Source organism: Arachis hypogaea, chromosome 5 (genome assembly GCF_003086295.3).
Source record: "Arachis hypogaea cultivar Tifrunner chromosome 5, arahy.Tifrunner.gnm2.J5K5, whole genome shotgun sequence".
NCBI classification, from domain to species: domain Eukaryota; kingdom Viridiplantae; phylum Streptophyta; class Magnoliopsida; order Fabales; family Fabaceae; genus Arachis; species Arachis hypogaea.
The window spans coordinates 98,359,151-98,380,786 of record NC_092040.1 but is presented as its reverse complement, the minus strand read 5'-3'; the positions used below and the strand labels follow the sequence as shown (position 1 = coordinate 98,380,786).

The 21,636-nt window shown below is 29.9% G+C and overlaps 2 protein-coding genes across 7 annotated transcripts; one reads left to right on the top strand and one right to left on the bottom strand.

The window, feature by feature from the left end:
* Positions 1-423: 423 nt before the first annotated feature.
* On the top strand, positions 424-7,866 carry LOC112802173 (uncharacterized). 2 transcript variants are annotated; one of them, XM_025845270.3, is made up of 14 exons: positions 424-769; positions 1,011-1,118; positions 2,514-2,575; positions 2,974-3,061; positions 3,160-3,221; positions 3,302-3,395; positions 3,495-3,899; positions 4,442-5,011; positions 5,102-5,257; positions 5,361-5,483; positions 5,589-5,672; positions 6,576-6,747; positions 6,856-6,904; positions 7,162-7,866. In XM_025845270.3, the coding sequence occupies exons 2-14, from the start codon at positions 1,020-1,022 to the stop codon at positions 7,292-7,294; spliced, it is 2,097 nt and encodes a 698-aa protein (XP_025701055.1). In that variant the 5' UTR covers positions 424-769; positions 1,011-1,019; the 3' UTR covers positions 7,295-7,866. The 2 variants fall into 2 exon arrangements, with proteins under 2 accessions (XP_025701055.1, XP_025701054.1); XM_025845269.3 differs by having other exon boundaries at positions 995-1,118.
* A 1,916-nt stretch (positions 7,867-9,782) lies between these two features.
* Positions 9,783-17,497, bottom strand: LOC112802172 (uncharacterized). Of its 5 annotated transcripts, none has more exons than XM_025845268.3 (13): positions 17,075-17,497; positions 14,476-14,807; positions 14,294-14,367; positions 14,039-14,198; positions 13,354-13,378; positions 13,164-13,253; positions 12,911-13,082; positions 12,755-12,828; positions 12,355-12,424; positions 12,097-12,168; positions 11,367-11,506; positions 10,927-11,000; positions 9,783-10,188 (listed from the first exon to the last, which is right to left on the bottom strand). In XM_025845268.3, exons 2-13 carry the CDS (start codon positions 14,702-14,704, stop codon positions 10,133-10,135), a joined length of 1,236 nt encoding a protein of 411 aa, XP_025701053.1. In that variant the 5' UTR covers positions 14,705-14,807; positions 17,075-17,497; the 3' UTR covers positions 9,783-10,132. The 5 variants fall into 5 exon arrangements, 2 of the variants coding, with proteins under 2 accessions (XP_025701053.1, XP_072093683.1); XM_072237582.1 differs by lacking the exon at positions 17,075-17,497 and adding an exon at positions 15,337-15,512; XR_011882292.1 differs by lacking the exon at positions 11,367-11,506.
* Between the last annotated feature and the right edge of the window lie 4,139 nt (positions 17,498-21,636).

The following is a 21,636-nucleotide window of genomic DNA, read 5'->3' as shown; positions in this document are numbered from 1 at the left end:
TAAATATAAGACAACCTATTCTTCTTGATCATATTTAAAATTATGTAAAAATGATAAAAAAATCTAACAAGTTTGACTCCTTAATTTGTAATTTTATACATATAATTTGTATTTTACTTTAAAATTCTATTAAGTACATACCTTGTTAATTTTTTTGTAAGAGAAATGTTCAAACATTAATAGAATTTATTATTATTATTTTTAACCATCAATTTAATATTTAATAATATATTTTTAGTCTGTATTTTTAAATATTAATAATTAATTGGTTAAAATAATAAATTATATTACTTCTCTAGTATTTTTTTGTAATCATTAAAAAAAGAAAAGAAGAAAATAGTAATTGTCAAACAAATTTGTTCGATTTATTTATAGAAAATTCATATTTAATATTTAAACACGATCCAAAGCACAAGTAACGCCGTATTTTCATTTGATGCAGAACAAGTGAACAACTCGTGCTTCATCAACACCATAAACTAAAAACTAGAACGACCAAGGAAGAAAAAGAGGGCCAAACTTAAAATATTAATTACAATATTTAATTAATTATTAAACATAGTAATTAAAAAGGCTAAAACCTCTATGAGCTGTACAAAGCCGTCATTACAACTACACTACCAATTAAGAAACATCCATCTTCCTCTCTCTCTCTTTCTCATATCTAATTTGTATTTGCGATCTCTTTTCTTCTTTCTATTTTCTTTTTTTTTTTTCGCGGTGGATCTCTTCTCTTCAACCTGAAACCACTTTCTGAAGTTCAATTCCGGTGAGTTCTCCATCTTCTCTTCAACTTCAACTTCCTAGGGTTTTTCACTTCAACCTTCTCTTTCAGATCTGCGCTTAACTTTTCACCTTTCTTCTTCGCTTACAAAATTGATGTACTAGTCTTTGTGAATTCGAACTGAATTTGACGAAGATTACGGTTCGTTTTTTGAGAAATTGTTTTCTGACTGGAATCGGCTTTGACTTGGTGTTTGACTGTTACTGAAAGGTTTGAGAGGTTGCAGGAATTGGTGATGGCGAGTAGGCTGAAGGAAGATGAGAAGAACGAGCGCGTAATTCGCGGTCTTCTCAAGCTTGAACCGAATCGAAGATGCATTAACTGCAACAGCTTGGTAAGAGCTCCAACAAGTTCCATGTAGTAGTGAATTTTGAACTTTCTGTTATTCATATTTTGAAGAATTGATGCTCTTTAGCCTCATTTCATGGTAGATTCAGGTTAGCTATGTAGTGATCATGCGGGAGTGACTGAGTGAATTCGAGTGGATTACTGCCTAGTAGAAAGTAGGAACTAGAAATAAAATCGTTGGAACACAGGGAGTAGTTCTTTGCAGCAATCGAAGTTGTTCAATTTGATGAAATATAGTGGCACACATATAGAGTGGGTTTGTTGAAGCTGGTACTTTTCAAAAGTTGTAGCAAGTAACAACTATCTTTGGTAAAATAAGATAAGAGTAACTTTCAATAAGCACAGGCAACCAACTATCAATAGTGTTTGGAAAAATTGCATTTAAAATTTAACATGAGTATAATAGACAAATATAATAGAGTAAGAATAAATTCAGATATTTATTTATTAATATAAGGTTATATTAGATTTTTTTTAATTTTAAAAGGCAGAAGTTATCTTTAAAAAGTATTTCCATAGATATTTTAGCGAAAAGCATAAACACGTGAATATTTTGTTTTACCAGACACAAATGTTGACTTATGCTTTTGAAAACTCAAGTACCTCTCCAATAAGTTTTACCAAATCCATTGATAGTATTGTGTGATTTTGCATGTTTATAGCATGTGTGAATCAGTGGGATCATTCATTTAAGAGTCAGGTGGTTGAAAAGTTATAGTAATGAATTAAGTATGTAGTTTTCCACTTTTCCTTAATGTGACTCTTTAGTTTATTAATAACAGAATCTCTCGATCTTAACGCATAGGATTTTTGTATTAAATTTTGGGATTGCAATTGTTCATATTGTGCATGCAGCTGGGCGTTTCAGGAACCATTGTTCAGGAAAATGATAGATTGCATTTAACAATATACCATCTGTGATCCATGATCCCTGCTATAAGGATTCGACAAACTTTCATATTGCCTGTTTATTGCCAAACACAACACAACTTACCTCCTTAAAATTTGCAAGTTTAATATTGACAAAACTAAAAGGATAGATTGGATATTAACCTCAATTTCAAGTTTGAACCTTGATAGATAGAATGTTTTCACGAGTACCTGTTGACTACAAAAGGTGAAACTGTGCAAGGATGATAAAAGAATCCATTACTGATACTTCTCTAGATTTCATGCAAAAACAGAAATATTTGATATCAAGATTCATGTTAATTCTTGTGTAGCCATCTTTATAATGACTTTGTAGTCTTCAATTTAAGCGTTGTTAATCTTTATTATTGTTTTAGAGTATTCTTAATGCATTATCTGAAAGGAAATTATTGCACGCAATATTATTACATATGTATAATGTTAATTTTACCTTATTTTTCTTTTCCTGAAGGGACCACAATATGTCTGCACAAATTTCTGGACGTTTGTTTGCACAAACTGTAGTGGAATACAGTAAGTTCTTATGTTAACTTTGCCTATAGCCCTATACTATATGTCAATACTATTTTAGTGGACCTATGTTTTCCTGTTTGATTTTTGTTTACATGCTTTGGATGTGGTTTGCTCATGAATTTCTACTCTTCACTGAAGCTTAAGCATCTTTATGCTGAAAATGTGTACCTTCTTTATGTTTTTGGGGTATAATTTCTAATGGTTTGGACACGGAGTTCATAAAATTGTATACATGGAAAAAAAACACAACTTAACAATGTGCATGCTCTCATTATTTTTGTGTTTATAAAACTGAAATTTGTTTTAAAATCTATTATGCTGTACTACATTATTATAGGGTTCCTTTGCACTGCATGCTTTTCTCTGCAAGCCAACTTTGTTTTTATGTTAATTTGCAGCCGCGAATTCACCCATAGGGTTAAATCAATTTCAATGGCTAAATTTACTTCACAAGAAGTAAATGCTCTTCAAGGAGGAGGAAATCAGGTAAAGATACCTGTTCGTTCTATAATCATGCCAGAGATCTTTGTTGTCTTCCTAATGTTGTATTCTCAGTTTGACTTCTTTCTGTTTAATATTTGCAGCGTGCAAAAGAAATTTATTTTAAAGAATGGGATGCACAACGTAATTCTTTCCCTGATAGCAGGTAACTACCTGCTTTTGTGATTATGTATAATTGCAGGGTTTCATTTGTTCTGATTGACAATTTGATATATTTGGTACCAGTAATGTTGATCGGCTCCGGGACTTTATTAAGCATGTTTATGTGGATAGAAGATTTACTGGAGAGAGGGCTAACGACAAACCACCAAGAGGAAAGGTGCTTAATTGTTCGCTGTTTCAAGTACATAGTTGGCAGTTAGGATGGCTTGAATCTATCAGCTGAATCTAACTCTATTATGTGTTGCATGTTATGCAGGGTGACAATGATATCTATGAAAACAGGAGAAATGACATGTATCAGGGAGGGTCTAGAAGCCCTCCGTACGAGGACACATATGAACGGCGTTATAGTGACAGGTCTAGTTCAGGTGGAAGAAGTCCTGGATATGATCAAGAAAGTAGGCAATATGGTGACTATGGGAGGAGTCCTGGTCGTCCTCCAATAGTCAATGATTGGCGTCGTGAAGATCGTAGAGTATCTGATGGGGATTATAAGGTAGAAAATCAATCTCCTGATCGAGCCAGAGATGTTGGTTCTTCCAGTCCACCTGTGGTCCGACCTGTCAGAGAGATATTGGGGGAAAACGTAGTACCTCTTCGGATAAATGAACCCCCCAAACCAAACAGTGGTAAAGCTGCAGATGGCTCTGTGTTGACACAGGTGAAATTATCATCAAATATCAATGGTGTTTTGTATAATTTAGTCATTTGTGTTTTGATCTTGATGCTTTATGACCCGGCTTTGCTGTGGAGTCTTTGTATAATTTAGTCATCTGTGTTTTTTGATCCTGATGTTTTTAATAATTTATTATCATTGATTGGTAGGTTTGCTTAAAACGAAGCCACATACTTATATGCTATAGCAAGTAAACTATGTTTTGTCTGTTAAATTTGATATTTATACTGTTATTTCATTCTAGATGTTAGTTCATTTGACATGATGTTTTTAAATTGCTGGTGAATTTATTACTATCAATATTTCAAGCTTTCCTGTGCAAGCATGTAAAAAAAATTTAATATACAATTAGCATGAATTTTAACTGTTAATCTGGGGTCTTTCTTAATTTTCTATGTGATGTGGCTCAGTGTTTCCTTTTGCAAGTATGTATGGTTTGACAGACCTGTCCTTTTGTCTCCTTTAGTTTAGTAAGTACCTGACTACAAATGCATTTTATAACACAGTAACATTTCTCGTAATTTCAGCGAACCGCATCTTCCAGTAGCTTGGCGTCCAGCAATGGGAATCCAGTGGATGTTAAGCTTGAGATTACAAAGAGCCTTATTGATTTCGATGCTGATCCTGAACCACCTGTTGCTCCGGCAATTCCTCCAGCCCAACAAACTAATGTGTCTCAACCTGTTGTGCAGCCAGAAAAATCCAGTGCTGATAATTGGGCCTCTTTTGATGTTGCTTCTCGAGCTACAGCAAATTCAACTCCAAGCCCTGTGAATGTAAATCCACTTGAATCTGTGTTGTCGCAATTGTCAGTGCCAGCTTCTTTACCTGCACATCTTTCTGGAGTCCAAGCTGGCCCAACTGTTGCAACAGCCATTCCTGCGGGCAATGCGACAACACCTGCAAGTGTCGGCGGTTTCTCAGCTTTTCCACTGAGTGGTTCTTCAGGACCATCTCCTGGACTGGCAACAGCACTGCCTCCTAGTAATGCAGGACAGTGGACTGGTCTGCAGCATCAGCAACCATTGTTTCAAGCTAATGCTACCCATTCCACACAACAATATAAACCACCTGTAGGTGGAGCTGTAAACAATCAGGTTTGGCTAGTAGAGTAGTCTTTTCAGTTGTTCTACTTGTTAATTTCTGGCATAGTATTTGTTCACCCTTTCATTGAAAATATCTTGCAGCCATGGAATATATCCTCTGTGCCGACAGTTCAAGGGCATCAAAATACACCAATGCCACATGCATACCATGATGCTATAAACCCTGCCAATACAATCAGTGTTGTTTCACAACCTTCCACTGAAGTAAAATCAATTGGAAGAAAAGAACTTCCTGAGGTATTCCTTGCAGCTTAGATTTACCTTATAATCATCTACTAAATGTGCAAGATTGCTTGCAAATATATATTGTTTGTCTTACAGTTTTTTGTGATTCATGCAGGATCTATTCACCGTGAAATACCCATCCTATCCTGCGCCGGTTCCAGGTTGGCAAATGGGTCTTCCCCATGGCATGGGTCTTCCCCGTGGCATGGGTGTCTCAGTGCAATATAATAATGTGGTGGTACTGTTACAATCCAAATTGATTAGCTTGCAAGATTATCTGAATCTTTGGCTAGTACAAAACTTTGATGCATTTCGCTAATATAATGTCTGCTCACTGTTACAGCCCATGCCAAATTTTCCGCAGCAATCAAAATCTGTCAATCCATTTGATGCCGGCGGTGAATCTCCCCAAGTTCAAGCACCAACTGTATGTGACTTTCATTGGTTTCAACTATAATTAACGTGTTGCCAATAATAGTTCATACTTCATGGTCTTCCAAAGTTAAATTTTTGTGGGTTGTGCATGAATATTGTATTAAACCATAATATTTGAAATTTCTGATGGAGGATTTCACTCTTTTAAAGTGCATATTTCAGAAAATAAATGGTATGGTATAATTTGGATTTGATTTTGTACAAGTGATGAACTTGAGTTTCTGGTTTGTTTCCTTTTTCTTTTTTGTTTTTCTTTTGTTTTATTTTATTTATTTTTATCTAGTTACTGAAGTATATACGTTGGTATCTGAAGTGTGCATCATGCACTTTAGCTGAACCATATTTATTAATAAGATAATAAAATGCTCAAATTGCTCCTTTAAATTTTACACGCCAGTCAAATTGGTCCCTCCAGTTTCTATTGAATCAAATTGGGCCCCCCAACATTATCTAACATGCATCACGTTAGTAACCCATTTTCTGTCTTCACACTGATACATGTTGATGTGTACCATAAAGTCGACTTTTTGTTGCATTCTACATGAACCTTAACAACAATCCAAATCAACATGGGTCAAAGGGCTTGAAAACAGATGTGTTGGGACCAATTTGATTCAATGAAAATTTGACCAATTTGACTCGTACGCAAAAGTTGAGGGACAAATTTGAGCATTCACTCTTAAGAGTAATGGATGTTCAGTAAATGGTAGAAAATTGCTCTTTGTTTTCTCTGTTGTGTCATTGAAATCTGGAATAGTGAAGGATGATAACATGCTGACTCTCTGATGTGCCAATTCATCAATTAATTCATAGTACTATTACCTTTTAAGTTTCTTTTAGGGGAAAAATAGTTGGTCATGGTTGATGATATTCTATTTTGTTTTCCCTTGATCAGTTTCCTTCCATGTCATCTTTGCATGGTGCTCTGCCTAGTATGCCACCTTCAGGAGCAATTCATCCTGCAAGCCTGGGTAATCCATCGCACGCCTGGAACCCGCCCCTGTCATCATCATATGTATCTGTCCTTCCTGGACAAGCACAAACTCATCCATCAGCTACGGGAGCAAGTATTGTTATCCTTTTTTAATTCATTTGTCAACAACTATTGCATGCTGAAATTCTTTGGCTTTATCATTATTCTACTATCTTGAGCCTGAACCATCTGAAAATTACAGGGAATTACATTGTACAACAAATGCCACCACCTAACTTGCCAATGCCAAGGTAACTACTGACTGTGAATTTGTAATGAGCTCCTTCAATTGGTTGTTATAGGTTAGCTTGTTTACATTATATACTCTTGGAAGCTCATCTTTTGGGTGTAATCCTTCAAGTAACATCTTAAATGTGGCATGAAGTTCAATGATATTAGGTGCAATTACCTGAGCTTCCTGTTTTATGAAATGATTTTTCCCTGGGGCACTTTTTGTGTATAGTTGCTTAGCATAGTATAACTTGGAAATTTTTAACTGAATGTGTAGGCCAGAAGCTAGTAGTTTCGGAACTGGAGGAGCTGTTTTCGGCTTGTCAAATCCAGATCAGCAGCTAACTAATTCATTCTCCACCACTCCTGCCTCTACTCCCTTCCCTGCAGGGGGGAACCCATTCGGCTGATGTGAAAATGTGTCTTCCTGAACTTGTAAAATCAAGCATCAACTTGTTGCTCCCTGTACAAATTTGGATGAGTTTTGGTTTCTATTGTTAGTCAAAGTGATACACATTCGCATTCTGAGAGATTTGTGGTGTACCCTGGTCGAAGTCAAATGTTTGTTACACGGCCAAATTGTTACTATAGGAAAGGTGAAGAGACAATGCCTTTTTTTTGGAAGCGGGGTGCTAGAGGAATGAGTTAGAAGAGCTGAAAAATATTGTACCCCAAAAGAAAGAGAGAAGTCAAGTGGGTGCATAAAAACCCTTGGTAGAGACGATTGTTATTTGGGTAAGGGTGAACCCATGTGTTCATCAATTAAGATTGTCGTGTCGATTGAGTAGTGGTGTGCTTATTAGTATCATAGTTGTATTTTAATTTTTTCTTTTTTTTTTTTCGGTTTTACTCTAATGTATGATTTTGTAATCTCAATTTTGGGAAGGTCTTTCTCTTTGTCAAGGTACATAAACTCATCTTTTTTGTTTTTATTTTTGTAAACTCGTCTATTATTATAGCCAAATTCTATTTCTATGCCAAACAATCTGTTTATTGAAATTATTACCCAAACCCAGAATGTTAAGAGGATCTCATTTCGTAAGTTAGTGCCTTCCAGCGGTTGAATTAATTTTCTATCCCTCCGCATGAAGGCATTTAACAATTAATAGATTCACCCTCGGGTAAATTAATCGGTTATGCTAGAAAAACAAAAAAAAAAAGCTAGAATTTGTCTTAGTTAGCATTTATTATTTTTGTTTCTTTGTTTGTTTCTTTTTTAAATTAAATTAAAAAGTGAGTTTTAAATTTAAATAATAGTCACCAAAAAAAATAATGTAAAATGAAGTTTAAACGTTAACAAAGTTTGGAGTGGATTAATGCGTAGGGTGGAGTAATATTATCAGGGCAGAGGAAGTAGTAGGATGGGTGGAATTATCCAGACAAGACGAGTTCAAAAGTTACTAAGGGAAGCAAGTTTAGAACTGTTGTTGCCATAACAATAAAAGACTTGGAGAAACCAGATTTTCCAAAACAAGGAGCCATACAGTGAACAAATGATGAGAGGTAAAGCAATTGTGCATTATTTGGCAGATGGACGGTTGTGCATGAAGTTTACTGGTGCATGGCGGTCACACAACTCAAAAACAGGAGTGCTCACTAGATTGTTTCTTTGGGTTACTTGAGTATAGTTGCTGTAGGTATTTGGAAGCATGTGAGTGGGTTGAACTGAATCGGAAGGCTTCTCAGAATTTGGGATAGTGATTAGAGAGCATATCGGGGACATGCTATTAGCTATGGCGAAGAAATCAGCAGGAGCGTTGCACCCCTATAGAGACAGGAGTAACATTACACTTGGCAAAGTATGTTCGACAACTAGTCAAGTTATCAACCAACATTCTTGCTAGATCTATTGGATTTGATTATATAGAAACCTGAAATAAAATTGATGATAATAAACATGTCTAGCTGCAGCTGAGGCTTGGCATAGATGGAAGAGTTACAGGCCTCTCATCAAACTACACTAGAGTTCGAATTTCAGAAATAGAATATAGAACCCTTTCTAGTGTGTACGAGTGTGCTGAGTGCGTTTAGTGTAAGACCGAAAAAAAAATGTGTGTAGCTGATTTACAGATTGAATAATAAATTCTTCCAGCTCCTGCTAGCCTGATTTATAGATTGAATACTATTATACGTTTGTATCCTATTCTATTTTGTGAAAATAATGTTCATCAAAATTTATTTGGAAATAAAATTGAAAGTAAATTATTGAATTTGATATTGTTGCTCGGATAAGTTTCTTCCTATGTCGTATTTGATTTGACAAGGTTTAATGAATTATCTTCTATAATATGGATTTCAGCATATTTAAGATAATAAGATGAAAATATATGAAAAAAAAAAAAAAACATACTTTACTCAACGCTCTGAATAGGACTGCTCTTCACTATTAGTCTATGAAAAATTGTTAGAGGTCAGCAATTTTTAGTTTTTTTGGTTATTATTTGTCCAACATAAATATTTTGTCTTAATAAATAAATTTTACTAATTTATATATATAAACTTTAAAAAATATGAGTGCAAATTGATAAATGTAGATGTATATGTTTATTGTGTATAAAATATTTATAAATATAGATGTAAATTATTGTTGATTAAATACTGATAAAAAATAATAATATTTGTTAGTTATGTAAGATTGCTCTGAGTCTATTACTCTAAATGTAAATTTTCTGGCTCAACATCATTGGAGAAATTGGAAGTGCTTTGTCAATATTTGTTTGACAAACTAAAATATTGTCACCATTAAACCACCTTATTCTTGAATAATAGTTTATTTTATAAAACCTGGTCTATACTTATATTATTGTTCTGGCACTGTTGGAAAGAAAGAACAGCAAAGACTACTTACTAATCCATCTTTTAGTTAAATGGAAAATAATGAACGGACACATTGGCACATTGTGGATGAAATTTTTGAAGAGAATATACTAATGATTTTAGGGTATGCTCCCTGAGTTATATAATACATGATGAGAAGAGGTAAAAAATGTGGTGCATTTCTTTGTTCCATCCACTGAATGGAGTGAACAAAATAATCTATATATGTATCTGTGTGTGCCATAACTGGTAATTTTCCAGGGTGTAACAGTTGCAATTGTTGTTTGTTTTTGTTTCCTATGTGAGACTTGAGGAGAGAAATCTGCAGCTTCAGGAGTCTACTACATATTTGTATATATGCATGGGCCAATTTGAAGATCTTGGTCCTCACAATATCAAATCTAAGAATCCATATAATAAAAGAGATGCTTTCATGTTGAATCACTTTGTCTGCTTTTTCTTATGATTGGAGCCAATAGCATCCACACTGTCAAATCAAATCATACATAAAAGTTACCTTTAGTTTAGTAGATAGTTGCCCCTTTGTTACTCAAGAAATTCCACGCAAAATATATTAATTGAAATCAACTGTTAAAATTATCGAAACATTGGTATTTTAAAAAAATTTTAAAAAATAAATTTATTATATTTTTTCACATTTTTTATCAATAAATTTTAATATTAAAAATAGAAAATATATAAGAATAGGGTACATAAAAATAATGTATATAACATTTTTTTTTACGTACTACACATTATGCTTTAAAAGATATCAATTTTTGCTATTTTTTAACTATAAGTTCACCACTTTCAGTATTTTAAAATAGATTTTATTTAAAAATATACTTTGCTAAAAGAAAACATTTGTTGCATAATTAAATGTTACAAGATAATATTACTCTTGATAAAGTCTTATTAATATTGAATATGAGTTTAATTTTGATATATTAATTGGATAATTACATTCTTTTTTAGATGATTATTCACGTAGTCAATAAAAATAGTAGTTATTTTTTATGATATAACATTACGTGATTGAATATGCATTTAAAACTGTTTTACATTGTGCATCAAAATTAAATTCATTAAATATATCTCCCTTAAAATTGAATGTTTATAATTTATATCCCTATTAGTTCAAAACTTTTTTTCCCCCCATTTTTCACCATTTAGACAAAATTCAGAATAATAAAAAAAAATTGAAAATCAAAGAGCTGGAGCTTACAGTAAACACAGACTGCCAACCATTCATTTACTATTCTGACATAGGCGCTTGTCCATCCCACATCAATTGTCCATCTGAATCAAGAACAATATATGGATTATTACATCTCATAATTTTCACAGAGTTTATTTTGATCTTCAAGAAAGACATAATCAACTTCATATTTGAGTGATAAGTGATAAACTATATATTAAAAAATAAAAAGAGGAAAAACTGAGGTTGCTTTTGTTTCTTACTTTGGAAAAAAGAAAGTGATTTTACAATTTTTTTAAATATAGGTGCAAAAGTAAAAGTTATTTTTTTTCCCTGAAAAACTACTCTTGTCAATTTCTATATAGGAAAAAAAAAAAAAAGAAATTTGTGTGACAAAGCAATACAAGAAATCTAATGTACATAACATAAAAATACTATGAAATCATTGTTAGGATGCAATCACATACTTTTTCATAGAATGATGACTATTCCAACCAATGAGTAACATTGCAAAGTACATTGCTCCTGTGGCAAAAACAAAATGGAAGAAGCCATAACCATATGGAACATCATCTTCTTCTTCTGCAGGTGCATCTTCCTTCCTAAACTGCAACATTCTGTCAGTTATGTATTCCAGATCCTAACCTTATGATAGCATTTCTACAGAAAAAATAATAGGATACAGAGACATGGTTTTTTATTTAAAAATTTCGTCCAAAAAATATCTCGTATTCAAATATCTTAGAAATACAAAAAGTATTTGAAAATTAAAAATATTTACTGCTTGTCTTATTTTTTCTGTCGCTCCAACTACCAATTATTAATAAGTTTAGCTAATTTGTGCCCTTAAGACACATATTAGAATTATTAATAAAAAAATTATTATAAAAAATGTACAAAATTTAATTTTTAATGTAATTGTTATGTATTTATTAAAATAAAAATTTTAAAATATTCTATTAATAATAATCTTAATTTGTGTACTTAAAACATATGTTAGCTAATCCCATTTAAATAAAGCATGTTAGTAAAAGTAGGATAGAAAATGAGTTTGATTTTAAGAATATTTTGAAATTATGTGGGCCATGAAATAATTTTTAATTAGTGGCAGATAAAAAGGATATGTATAATTCATATAGAGCTAACCAAAAGCTACCTAAAGTTCAAATTGAATATAATTCATATTCTAGAGCTAACCTGAAAGCACTTGGAATCTATGCCTGTTGAAAATGTTGCAATAACAATGGCTAGTATTGCAACAACAAAGCTCTGCCACAAAAAGATCACAATCTCATATCAACCAACAATAAAAGAGTCATAAGCATATATAACTTACCCTCACATATAAAAATAAAATTTAACTATTTTGTTAAGTTCATAATTATAATGTTATGAAGAACAATTACAACTAACTAAAGCCCAAATTTCAGTTGAACAAGAAAGTAAATTCCTTACAATGATGCTTTGCCAGTCTGTTTCGTATGCATAGTCCGCTTTCGCGACGCAGCTGTTTCCGACTGGTTCGCTGCATGTACAAACAATTCGAAGTGAGATTCGAATCCGCAATTTTTAGATAAAGATAGAGAAATTATGTTTGTAAACATTAGAAGCTAAGAAAGGGATAAATATATGCATCGAATTTATATATATATATATATGCACTATTAATATTTTATATTGTTATGTCAACAAAATATAACCATTTTTAATATTTATGGTCCGAATAGTCATGTAAAAGAATAGACATAATTTATTATGTAAAATATTTTATTCTGTTGTGATACACCAAAATAAAACTATAATAAGTAAATATTTGATAATACAAAAAGTAAAGGCAAAGATTTTATAACCCTACCTTCTGACTGCACTCCAGCAAAGGAACACAACATAGAGCCCCATCAACCCTGGACTAAGAATACCACCATTCACCTATTGGAAGAAAATTTGAAAGAAAATTATTATTTAAAAATAAACATAATAGTGAATTTGAGCCCAAAAAAAAAAAGCTTACTTTTGGGTGGAGTGATACACTTGTCATAACTTGGAGAAGTACCAAGGTCCAAGTAATGAAGAAAAGATTAAGGAGGCAAGATGGTTGTGGTGCATACCAAATATACATTAATATCACCCCTACCAAGCATATTAAATATGCACTTGTTGCAAATAACATCACTTGAATTTGGCTGCTTGCATCATCAATCAATGTTTGTAAATAAATAAATCAAAAGTAGTTCAATAAATTAACAGAGTGGGAATCTTATTACCATCTCTCCGCATATTTTTCTGTGATGAAGTAATCATTCAACCATCTAATGAAGCTGATTATGCTTATCAGTTGAATTAGGAGGAAAACCCTGAGAGAAATAAACACCTTAATCAATCACAAATCATTGCTTATAATAGTCATTTGCTCAAATCAAATTCATTGAGGATAGATAGAGCCATAAACTATACCCGGCCCCAAAATGTGCAACCTGCCCTGTCCAACCCAAAAAAAAAAAAAAACTATGGTCAATATTAAAGTAATATTATCAATTTTGAAAAAATATCCAAGTGACTCATTTTATATGGTACACTAAACTAACTCACACATTTAATGTTTGAAAAAGTATAGGTAGACAATGAAAATTTTTAACAATGTGAATAATAGATATATTGGATGTTCAATTTACTAGGTGTGCCGATTATTATCCTAATATTAAGATTTAAGTAAATAATTTAAGAATGTAGTGTATTTTAACTTTAAACCAATTTTAGAGTCCATTATGAATGTGAAACACCTAATTATTAATATGGTGGATGATACAAAATAAGTACAACTATTATTATTGGTAATTAATTCTAAGACTATCTATTTAAATAGGTTTCTAAAAAATATTATATCAGACATTTTTGTCTCCAAAAAATTTTTATTATATTAAAGTTTTTAAATTTATAAAAGTAAAAATACATAGATCTTTCTGTTATATTTTTAAAAATTTATTTGTTTAAATAAAAATAACAAATTTGACTCAAATAAAAATTCAATCTAATAAGTTTTTTTAAAGACAAAAACATCCAATATAAAATTTCTTAAAGAGCTATTCGAATATATACTCTAATTCTAAGAAACATGTTAAATGGATGCAAGTTTACCAACCATAAACTTCAATAAACTCAGAGGGGAGATAAAACGGGAAGATGGTGATGATAACCCAGAGAATAATCTTAACTAACCACCATCCAGAGTGCCATCTATCTCTTCCTTCCTTCAATTTCGAAGTCCCAGCAGTTGACCAATACATTATCATGAAAAATAGCTTTATCAGACCCATTAAGGTTCAAACAAATGCTTAGAAATAATTAAACAACTTTTTCATGCATAGAATTGATTGATGAGAAAATCAAAGGATACAAAGCAGCCAAAGCTCACACGCAAAACACCATCTGCACCCAAACAATCTTTCCCAACCTTGCATCCTCTTAGCCCTGCCAGGATTACCACATAGACAAAAAGAAATTATATATCAAACAGTTATGCTAATACTATAAAGTTAAATCAATAAGCTAATTAAATTGTCTAAATAATTAGCTTACCCTTCATTTGTGTTAAAGCCTTAAGACTAGTGAGTTCATCACGTGCAGCCCAAGCTAACAAGTTGGCAACAAGAAAAATGAAGCCATACACATATCTTGCCATCCATGGATTTGATACATTTCTGAATTGACTCCACCATGATGAAGAATACAACTCCTTTGATGATGATTCTCCACAACTATGGTTAGTACCACCACTACTACTATTGTTTCCTTCCCCGAATTCCATCTCTTCTTCAACACAGCATGCACGCACGCGCGCGCACACACGAAAGAAGAAGCAGAAGAAGAAACTTATTGTTCTCCACCTCACTGTGATCTTCTTCTATGTCCTGTGTTCCACACCATTATTTCAATAGTCATAAGGAATTAATGAAAGAAGGGTTTAAACTTTAAAGGAATAAGAGTTAGTGACTTTATCTTCACGTAACTTCAGAGAATAATAGTACCAACTTTTTCCACTTTGGTCCAACCGGACATAAAAATTTTATTTATTTATTTATTTATTTATCATTTTAATTTTTTTGTTCATGCAATTTACCTTATTATGCTTGTTATCATGGACCGAAAATTATTCCATACCAATACTACTTTTATAGGTGTGCCTACCATATAATTAAGATTCCGTTATGATATCTTATACGGTTATACTATACCGTATGGTACTTGTTAATTTCATCAATTTTCTCTCTAACAACATAATAATCAACCATCACTAATAACCAATAAATTAACCTAAAACTCAAGACCAAAAAGTGAAAGAGAGAGAAAGAAAGGAGATAAGAAAAATTGTATGATAAAACAATCATGCCCAAAAAAAAATCTATAGCTAGAATATTCCTTTGTTGATCAAAGTCTTACCTATATGAGATTGAATTCACAACCTCCACCTTATTTTTAGTGGAAGAAGGCATGTTCCATTCACGATATCATGATTATTCATGCAAGGCTCAAAAGACGAAATTTATATATTAGAAAAAAGAAAAATTCAAGCCCACTTGATTAGATTCCAGAAAGTGATTATATATATAATATTCTAGTATGACTATGCTACGTAACTACAGTATTTATAGTGTTTCAAAAAGTGTTATTAAAATTAAAGTAACATTTTTTAAAGAGTGTTACTTAAAAAAAATGTTACCAAAATATTAAAAATAAAATATAACTTTAATTTTAACAATATTTTCATAGCCATCGTAGTCATTATAGCATAGTTATATTAGAATTCATCATATTTATATACATACAAAAAAAATCAACTAATTTGTTTCTATATAAAATATATATTTAATATTCATAAAAAAGTAATTATGATGTTGCAAAAATATTTGACTATTTTGTTATGATATTTAATTATTCTCATAATAATTGATTATTTGTTAAAAAAATATATAAGATAACATATATAAATATAGAAAAAAAATATGGTGCCTAAACATATATACACTCCAAAGGATATGATTGTGTATAGTTGTATAAAACTTTTTCATTTAAAAAATCAATCAATTCTAAAGTCTTTCATATTTTAACACTATTTATGCTGAATCAGTGCATTAAGTTGGATAATAATGGCCATTCAGTATCTATGAGGAGACAAAAGAAATCAGAAACCAACTCAACCATATATGTTTCGCTATATGTATGAAGTATGAGTCATCCTTTTAATAATATTTTTAATTTATTTCATTAAAAAACACAATTTGGATGAAAAGACCTCAATCATCAATCCAATAGGTTTATATCTATTAAAAAACTTTTGAATAACTTAATTGTAAGAGTTATTTCCAAGGAATACTTCTCACAAAACCCATTGACCTTTTAGCATTACCAATTACCACAAATTCCTCTTATTTAGTATTATTTTTTTTCTTATATGCATGATGAGCTCTGCCAGTTATTCTTTCAATTTCATGGAGTAAAAAATGAATAAATTCTTCCTTCCCATAACATCACCATCATAATAATAAATCATGCTTCATTCTAAAATTTTAACTACTTATATATATAGGTGGAGGTAAAATTTCTCTTACTCCTAGGAGCAAGTATTTTTCATTGCGTCATAATTGCTTATTTTAAGATATGTACATGATGATACATTAGCTCGAATTAATTAATAAAATCTTCAAATTCTTATTTATTATTCTCCTAATTTTCTTGCTAATAAAAAAAATCAAAGGCATCTATACATTATTTGCATTTTGCAGTTCTTTAGAAAAAGAAAAGACTACTTCATTCGACATATATATTCTATGTTATTGAGATTTGTGAGTAGAAAAAAAAATCATATGGAAAAAGGCCTATAATAGAAACCTACCTCCTATATGATATTTAAAAACATCTTAGTAAATAATCCATAAATAGCCTTTTTTTAATAAATAGATAAATAAATAAAAATCACAAGCCAGAAATTGAAGCCTTATTATTGCGAGTTGCAATGGAATTCAGAAATGAGAAACACACTATGATGTGAAAATTTTTCATACTATATAGTTCATGCTAGAAATATAGAATTGACTAATAAAAATTCAAACGCCCACACAAATAGAAAAACCACAACAATAATGAAAAAGAGACAAAATTTATGTGAGAATATATATACCTTAAAGATGATAAGAGCTAAGAACACCAACTTAAAGGAATGAAGAAGAGAAGAGATGAAGTTGGAGTAGATAGATGATGATGATCAAGACACCAATGCAATAACATGAACAATCTTCATGGAGAACAAACCTTCCCTTCTCTATCAATCTCTCTCTTTTAGATCAAAGAGAGATAGAGATAGAGATATGTCAAAACAAAAAAAAACACAAAGAGATTATTATTATTATGTTTTTGTGTTTGTAACTTGTCTGTGCTTTTGGCGGTTGGGTTCTTAAAATGATTATTATTTATTATGATGATGATGAGTTACACTACTTAGCTTATTGGAGACTTGGACACAAAGAGAGAGGTAGTTGTTGCTTTTTAGTGGTTTTTTCTTCTTTCTTTGCTTTTTTAGCTTTTTGCTCCTTCTTTTTTCCCACCCTAATAATAAGCTTATTTGGTTTCATGCACTTTCTTTCCCCTCCATATTGTCATACCTTTCAAGGTAAATCTATTTTCCCAACACAACGCTCTTGTATGTTCTACAATTAACCTAATAAAAATAATAATGATGAATAATATTATTATTTCTTTTCTTCTTTTAGTGGCTTGGTCCAAAAATGATGATGTAACAACCAAGTTCACGCAAATAGCTTTAATTCATTATATATATATATATATATATATATATATATATATATATATATATATATGGAATCAACTTAGGTTAGATTGGTTAAGTGATCAGTTCACTTATTTATTTAAATAAGTGTTAGAAATTTAAATCTTATTTTGTGTATATAATAATTTATTGGCTAGTAACATATTCTAAAATAAAACTCAAATTTATGATAAATTAGTCTTTGACTTATCGAAATAAAAAATACTGTAGACAATAAAAAAAATAATATATATATATTGCTTAATAATAATCAATTTGGTCAGCATAATAGTTTGGCTAAATTAATGTAAATTATCATAAGATCAAATAAAGCAGCATAACATTTAATTTAGCTCTCGCATGCTACATGGACAGGATCATAATCATAATGTATAATAATCATGTCAGCATCCAGGCGTCAAATTAAATGAGTTGTGCAGATAGATTTTACATGGTGTTTGTTTCACGCCAAAGTTATGATTGGTTTCATGCTTAGCATGATGATGTTTTTAGTAGTAGTAATTGTAATAATATCTATGATTATGCTATTTGGCCACATATAGTGCACAATGAATATTGGTGTTTGCTAGGGTAATTATTATAGTAAAGGTATTGATTTACTTCCTAATATTTGGATTAAATTTTAAATTTGTTTTCATATTTAAAATATTTTATTTTTTAAAAATATTTTATTTTATTTTATTTTAACCTTTTGGTTAAACTTAAAATTTTATTTTTAAATATATCTTTTTTTATTATAATTTTTTTTGCCATAATAGTAAAAATCGTAATTATAATTGTTATAACGGTGATTATAGTAATTTAAAAATGAAAGTAATAAAACAATATGAGAAAGAAGGAGATATTAACAGAGATACAAGAATATTTTTGAAAAAAAATATTTTAACTAAAAGACTAAAATAAAATAAAATAATACGTTTTAAATATTAATAACAAAATTAGAATTTAGACTAAATATTAAAGATTAAAATAGTATTTTATCCATTATTATTATTATTATTATTATTATTATTATTATTATTATTATTATTATTATTAGGAACGAAGATATAAGAGAGAGAGTTGGAGTGGTACCTATTGTAAAAAAGATGGTATAATCGCATCTCATATAGTTTGGATATGTAAGAATAAAATCGACAGAGCACCCAGTAAAGATGGTGGATAAGATGGAAGATTGACAAGAGATGAAAGGGAGAGGAAGATCTAGAAAATCATTCATGAAGTAGTCAAATAAGATCTACATATAAATATTCTCTATGTATATATAATATATGATAGAGCTCAATGATATCGTTTGATCCATATAGCTGATTTCACCTAATAGGACAGTTTTGTTGTTGTTGTATGTGTTAATAATTTTAATAAAAATCAACTATGATATTTAGTTGAGGATCAAGTGAATAATTTATGAGAAATCACTACCATAATAACAATAATTTTTAAATTTCCATGAGAAATATAGGTTTTTTTCATGGTTTTGAAGTTCTTGAGTAAAACTTATATCTAAGATTTTGTATAAAATCATTCCGTATTAATTTTAAAAATTGCATGTCATTGGAACTAACATTAGTTAAAATCATTATTTTTTTTATCATTATTTGAGATAACTTAATGATTTCTTCTTTCAAGTTTCAACTACTCTTGAAGTCAACTAGCTATATTTTTCAAGTATATATTGTTAAAGTTTATGGTCAGTATAGATACTATAATCACATCATAAAATGCTACTACATTATAATTAATAGGAATAGATGGTGTATATATAAAAGTTAAATATGTAACTATTTAAATGAATAAATAATATTTTTCATGATAAAATATGCGTATATGGAATCAAACCTGACATCAAATATAGTACTATACTTTTTAAGAGAGAAAGTTAGTGTGCCACCTAAATTATTTAAGCTCCATACTCTAGATTATTCCCTTTTTTTTCCTCCATACTTATTTTGTAATACATGAGAATCTTAAGTACGTTGTACAATTTTGCTACATCTTTGAATAGGGAACAATGTTTTTTTTTACAATTTAAATAATAAGTTAAAAAAAAGTTAATTTTTAAAAATTAAAATTTAAATTAATTAGATATAATCATTGTTTCAAATGGTTAATGAACCTGAAATGTAACCCATTGTTTATATTGTTTGCATATTTCATTGTTCACCTGGGAAATTGATATAAATTTTATGATATACGTAAACTAGGTAGGATCCAATGTTCTGAAGGAAAAAAGGTTTCTTTTCTTTCTTTTTTAACAAGTGGATTTGTATAAGTTGAAAGTATTATAATGTCCATCCATTTTGTTTGATAATGGAAAATATATGGTGGTCCATTTTAGTGCAATTCTGCCACCAATTCTAAAAATCTTTTGTTTTTGAGACGCACATAAACATCAAGAATAACAACGAGGAAGGTATGCTTCTTCTCAATTATATTCTCGTATTGTGACCATAGGAATTGCACTTAGAGATAAGGTCCTATAAAGATCACATTCTTAAAGAAAGGGAACAAGTTGCGCTAGTAGCATGTTAATAATAATTAAAATTTTCATGTGACTAATGGATGGTCAAAGCTAAGTTCGTTTATAACCATCTAAAGTCTAAGCATATGCGTATGTTAATTAAACTCAAATAATAAGAGAATCAAGGAGAGAATCTTTCAAAAGGGTCGAAGCATATTGCAATAACGTGTACATATATAGCTCACATAAAGCTACTTTAGAATATACGTGAGCACGGCTAATACATTATTTAGAGTGAATTTGTTTATAGACACGGAATATTGAAATACGAATAAAAAGATATAAAATTATGTTTGATAGATGAGATAAAGATATAAATATTATATTTAAAGATATTAAATTAGTGTATTTTGTATTATTCTGATAAAAAAGATATAGAAATACTATTAAAAAATACAATTTATTATTTATTTATTTTTTATTCTCATCAAGTTTTTATAATTATATTTTGGATTTAGCTAAAGACACATGATAAATCTATCAATAATAAAAAAATTTAAATATTTTTATTTAACGAGTATAAAATAAATATATTGAAAATTTAAAATTTTATATTTTTAAAGAAAACTTCTTAATTTGTAAATTTAATATGTATTTTTGGAATACAAAATAGATAAATTTTTATATTTTTTATTATTATATTTTTTTTAAATTTTTTTTGTATAAAAAGGATCAAATTTTCATAATTTATTTTATTATATCACTAAATAAAATACAAAAAAATTGATTTTTGTATTTTTTTGTGTCTTATTTTATCTTATTTTCAAAAATAAATATAGTTATAAGAATTAGAAAGAGAAAATATTTTAATATGAACTAAACTCTTTAATTATTAGCAAAATACTTTCTCTTTATGATACGAATTGAGACTAAACCCTGCTATCAACAATTTGAATCAATGATGTGAGGAATATCAAAGAACTATCTTTTGTTGACTCTCCTTCCTCCACACATATATACCACAGAGTATTACTAATTTTTCAAGATTCTTTTTAAATCTAAAACTTGTAGTAGAATAACTCATTATTTAATATTTTGAATAATATTACAGGACCAATAAAATTATTTATCATTTTTATTAATATTTAATCAACAAAAATATTTTCATATTAAATTTTAAATTTTAAATTTTAAATTATAAATTATAAATTATAATAGTATAAAAATAAAATATTGACTTATATTGATAAAAAATACTGGTCCATAATATTTTTTAATATTTATTCTAATTTGAGGCTAAATTAATTTTATTATGGAGACACAATAAGTGATACATGCTTTCGAATTATAAAATATATATTTCAATTTTTTACTAGAAAATTCAATATGGCTATACTTTATATTTCTAAGTTATCAAATGGCTATACTTTATGAG

Excerpts from the sequence above, each read along its gene's own strand:
- LOC112802173 (XM_025845270.3), top strand. The coding sequence starts at position 1,020 with ATGGCGAGTAGGCTGAAGGAAGATGAGAAGAACGAGCGCGTAATTCGC. Across the intron at positions 3,396-3,494 it reads ACAAACCACCAAGAGGAAAG|GGTGACAATGATATCTATGA; the intron begins GTGCTTAATTGT and ends CATGTTATGCAG. Across the intron at positions 5,012-5,101 it reads GTGGAGCTGTAAACAATCAG|CCATGGAATATATCCTCTGT; the intron begins GTTTGGCTAGTA and ends AATATCTTGCAG.
- LOC112802172 (XM_025845268.3), bottom strand. The coding sequence starts at position 14,704 with ATGGAATTCGGGGAAGGAAACAATAGTAGTAGTGGTGGTACTAACCAT. Across the intron at positions 12,829-12,910 it reads GTGTATCACTCCACCCAAAA|GTGAATGGTGGTATTCTTAG; the intron begins GTAAGCTTTTTT and ends TTCTTCCAATAG. Across the intron at positions 10,189-10,926 it reads GTTGGCAGTCTGTGTTTACT|TGTGGATGCTATTGGCTCCA; the intron begins GTAAGCTCCAGC and ends TTGATTTGACAG.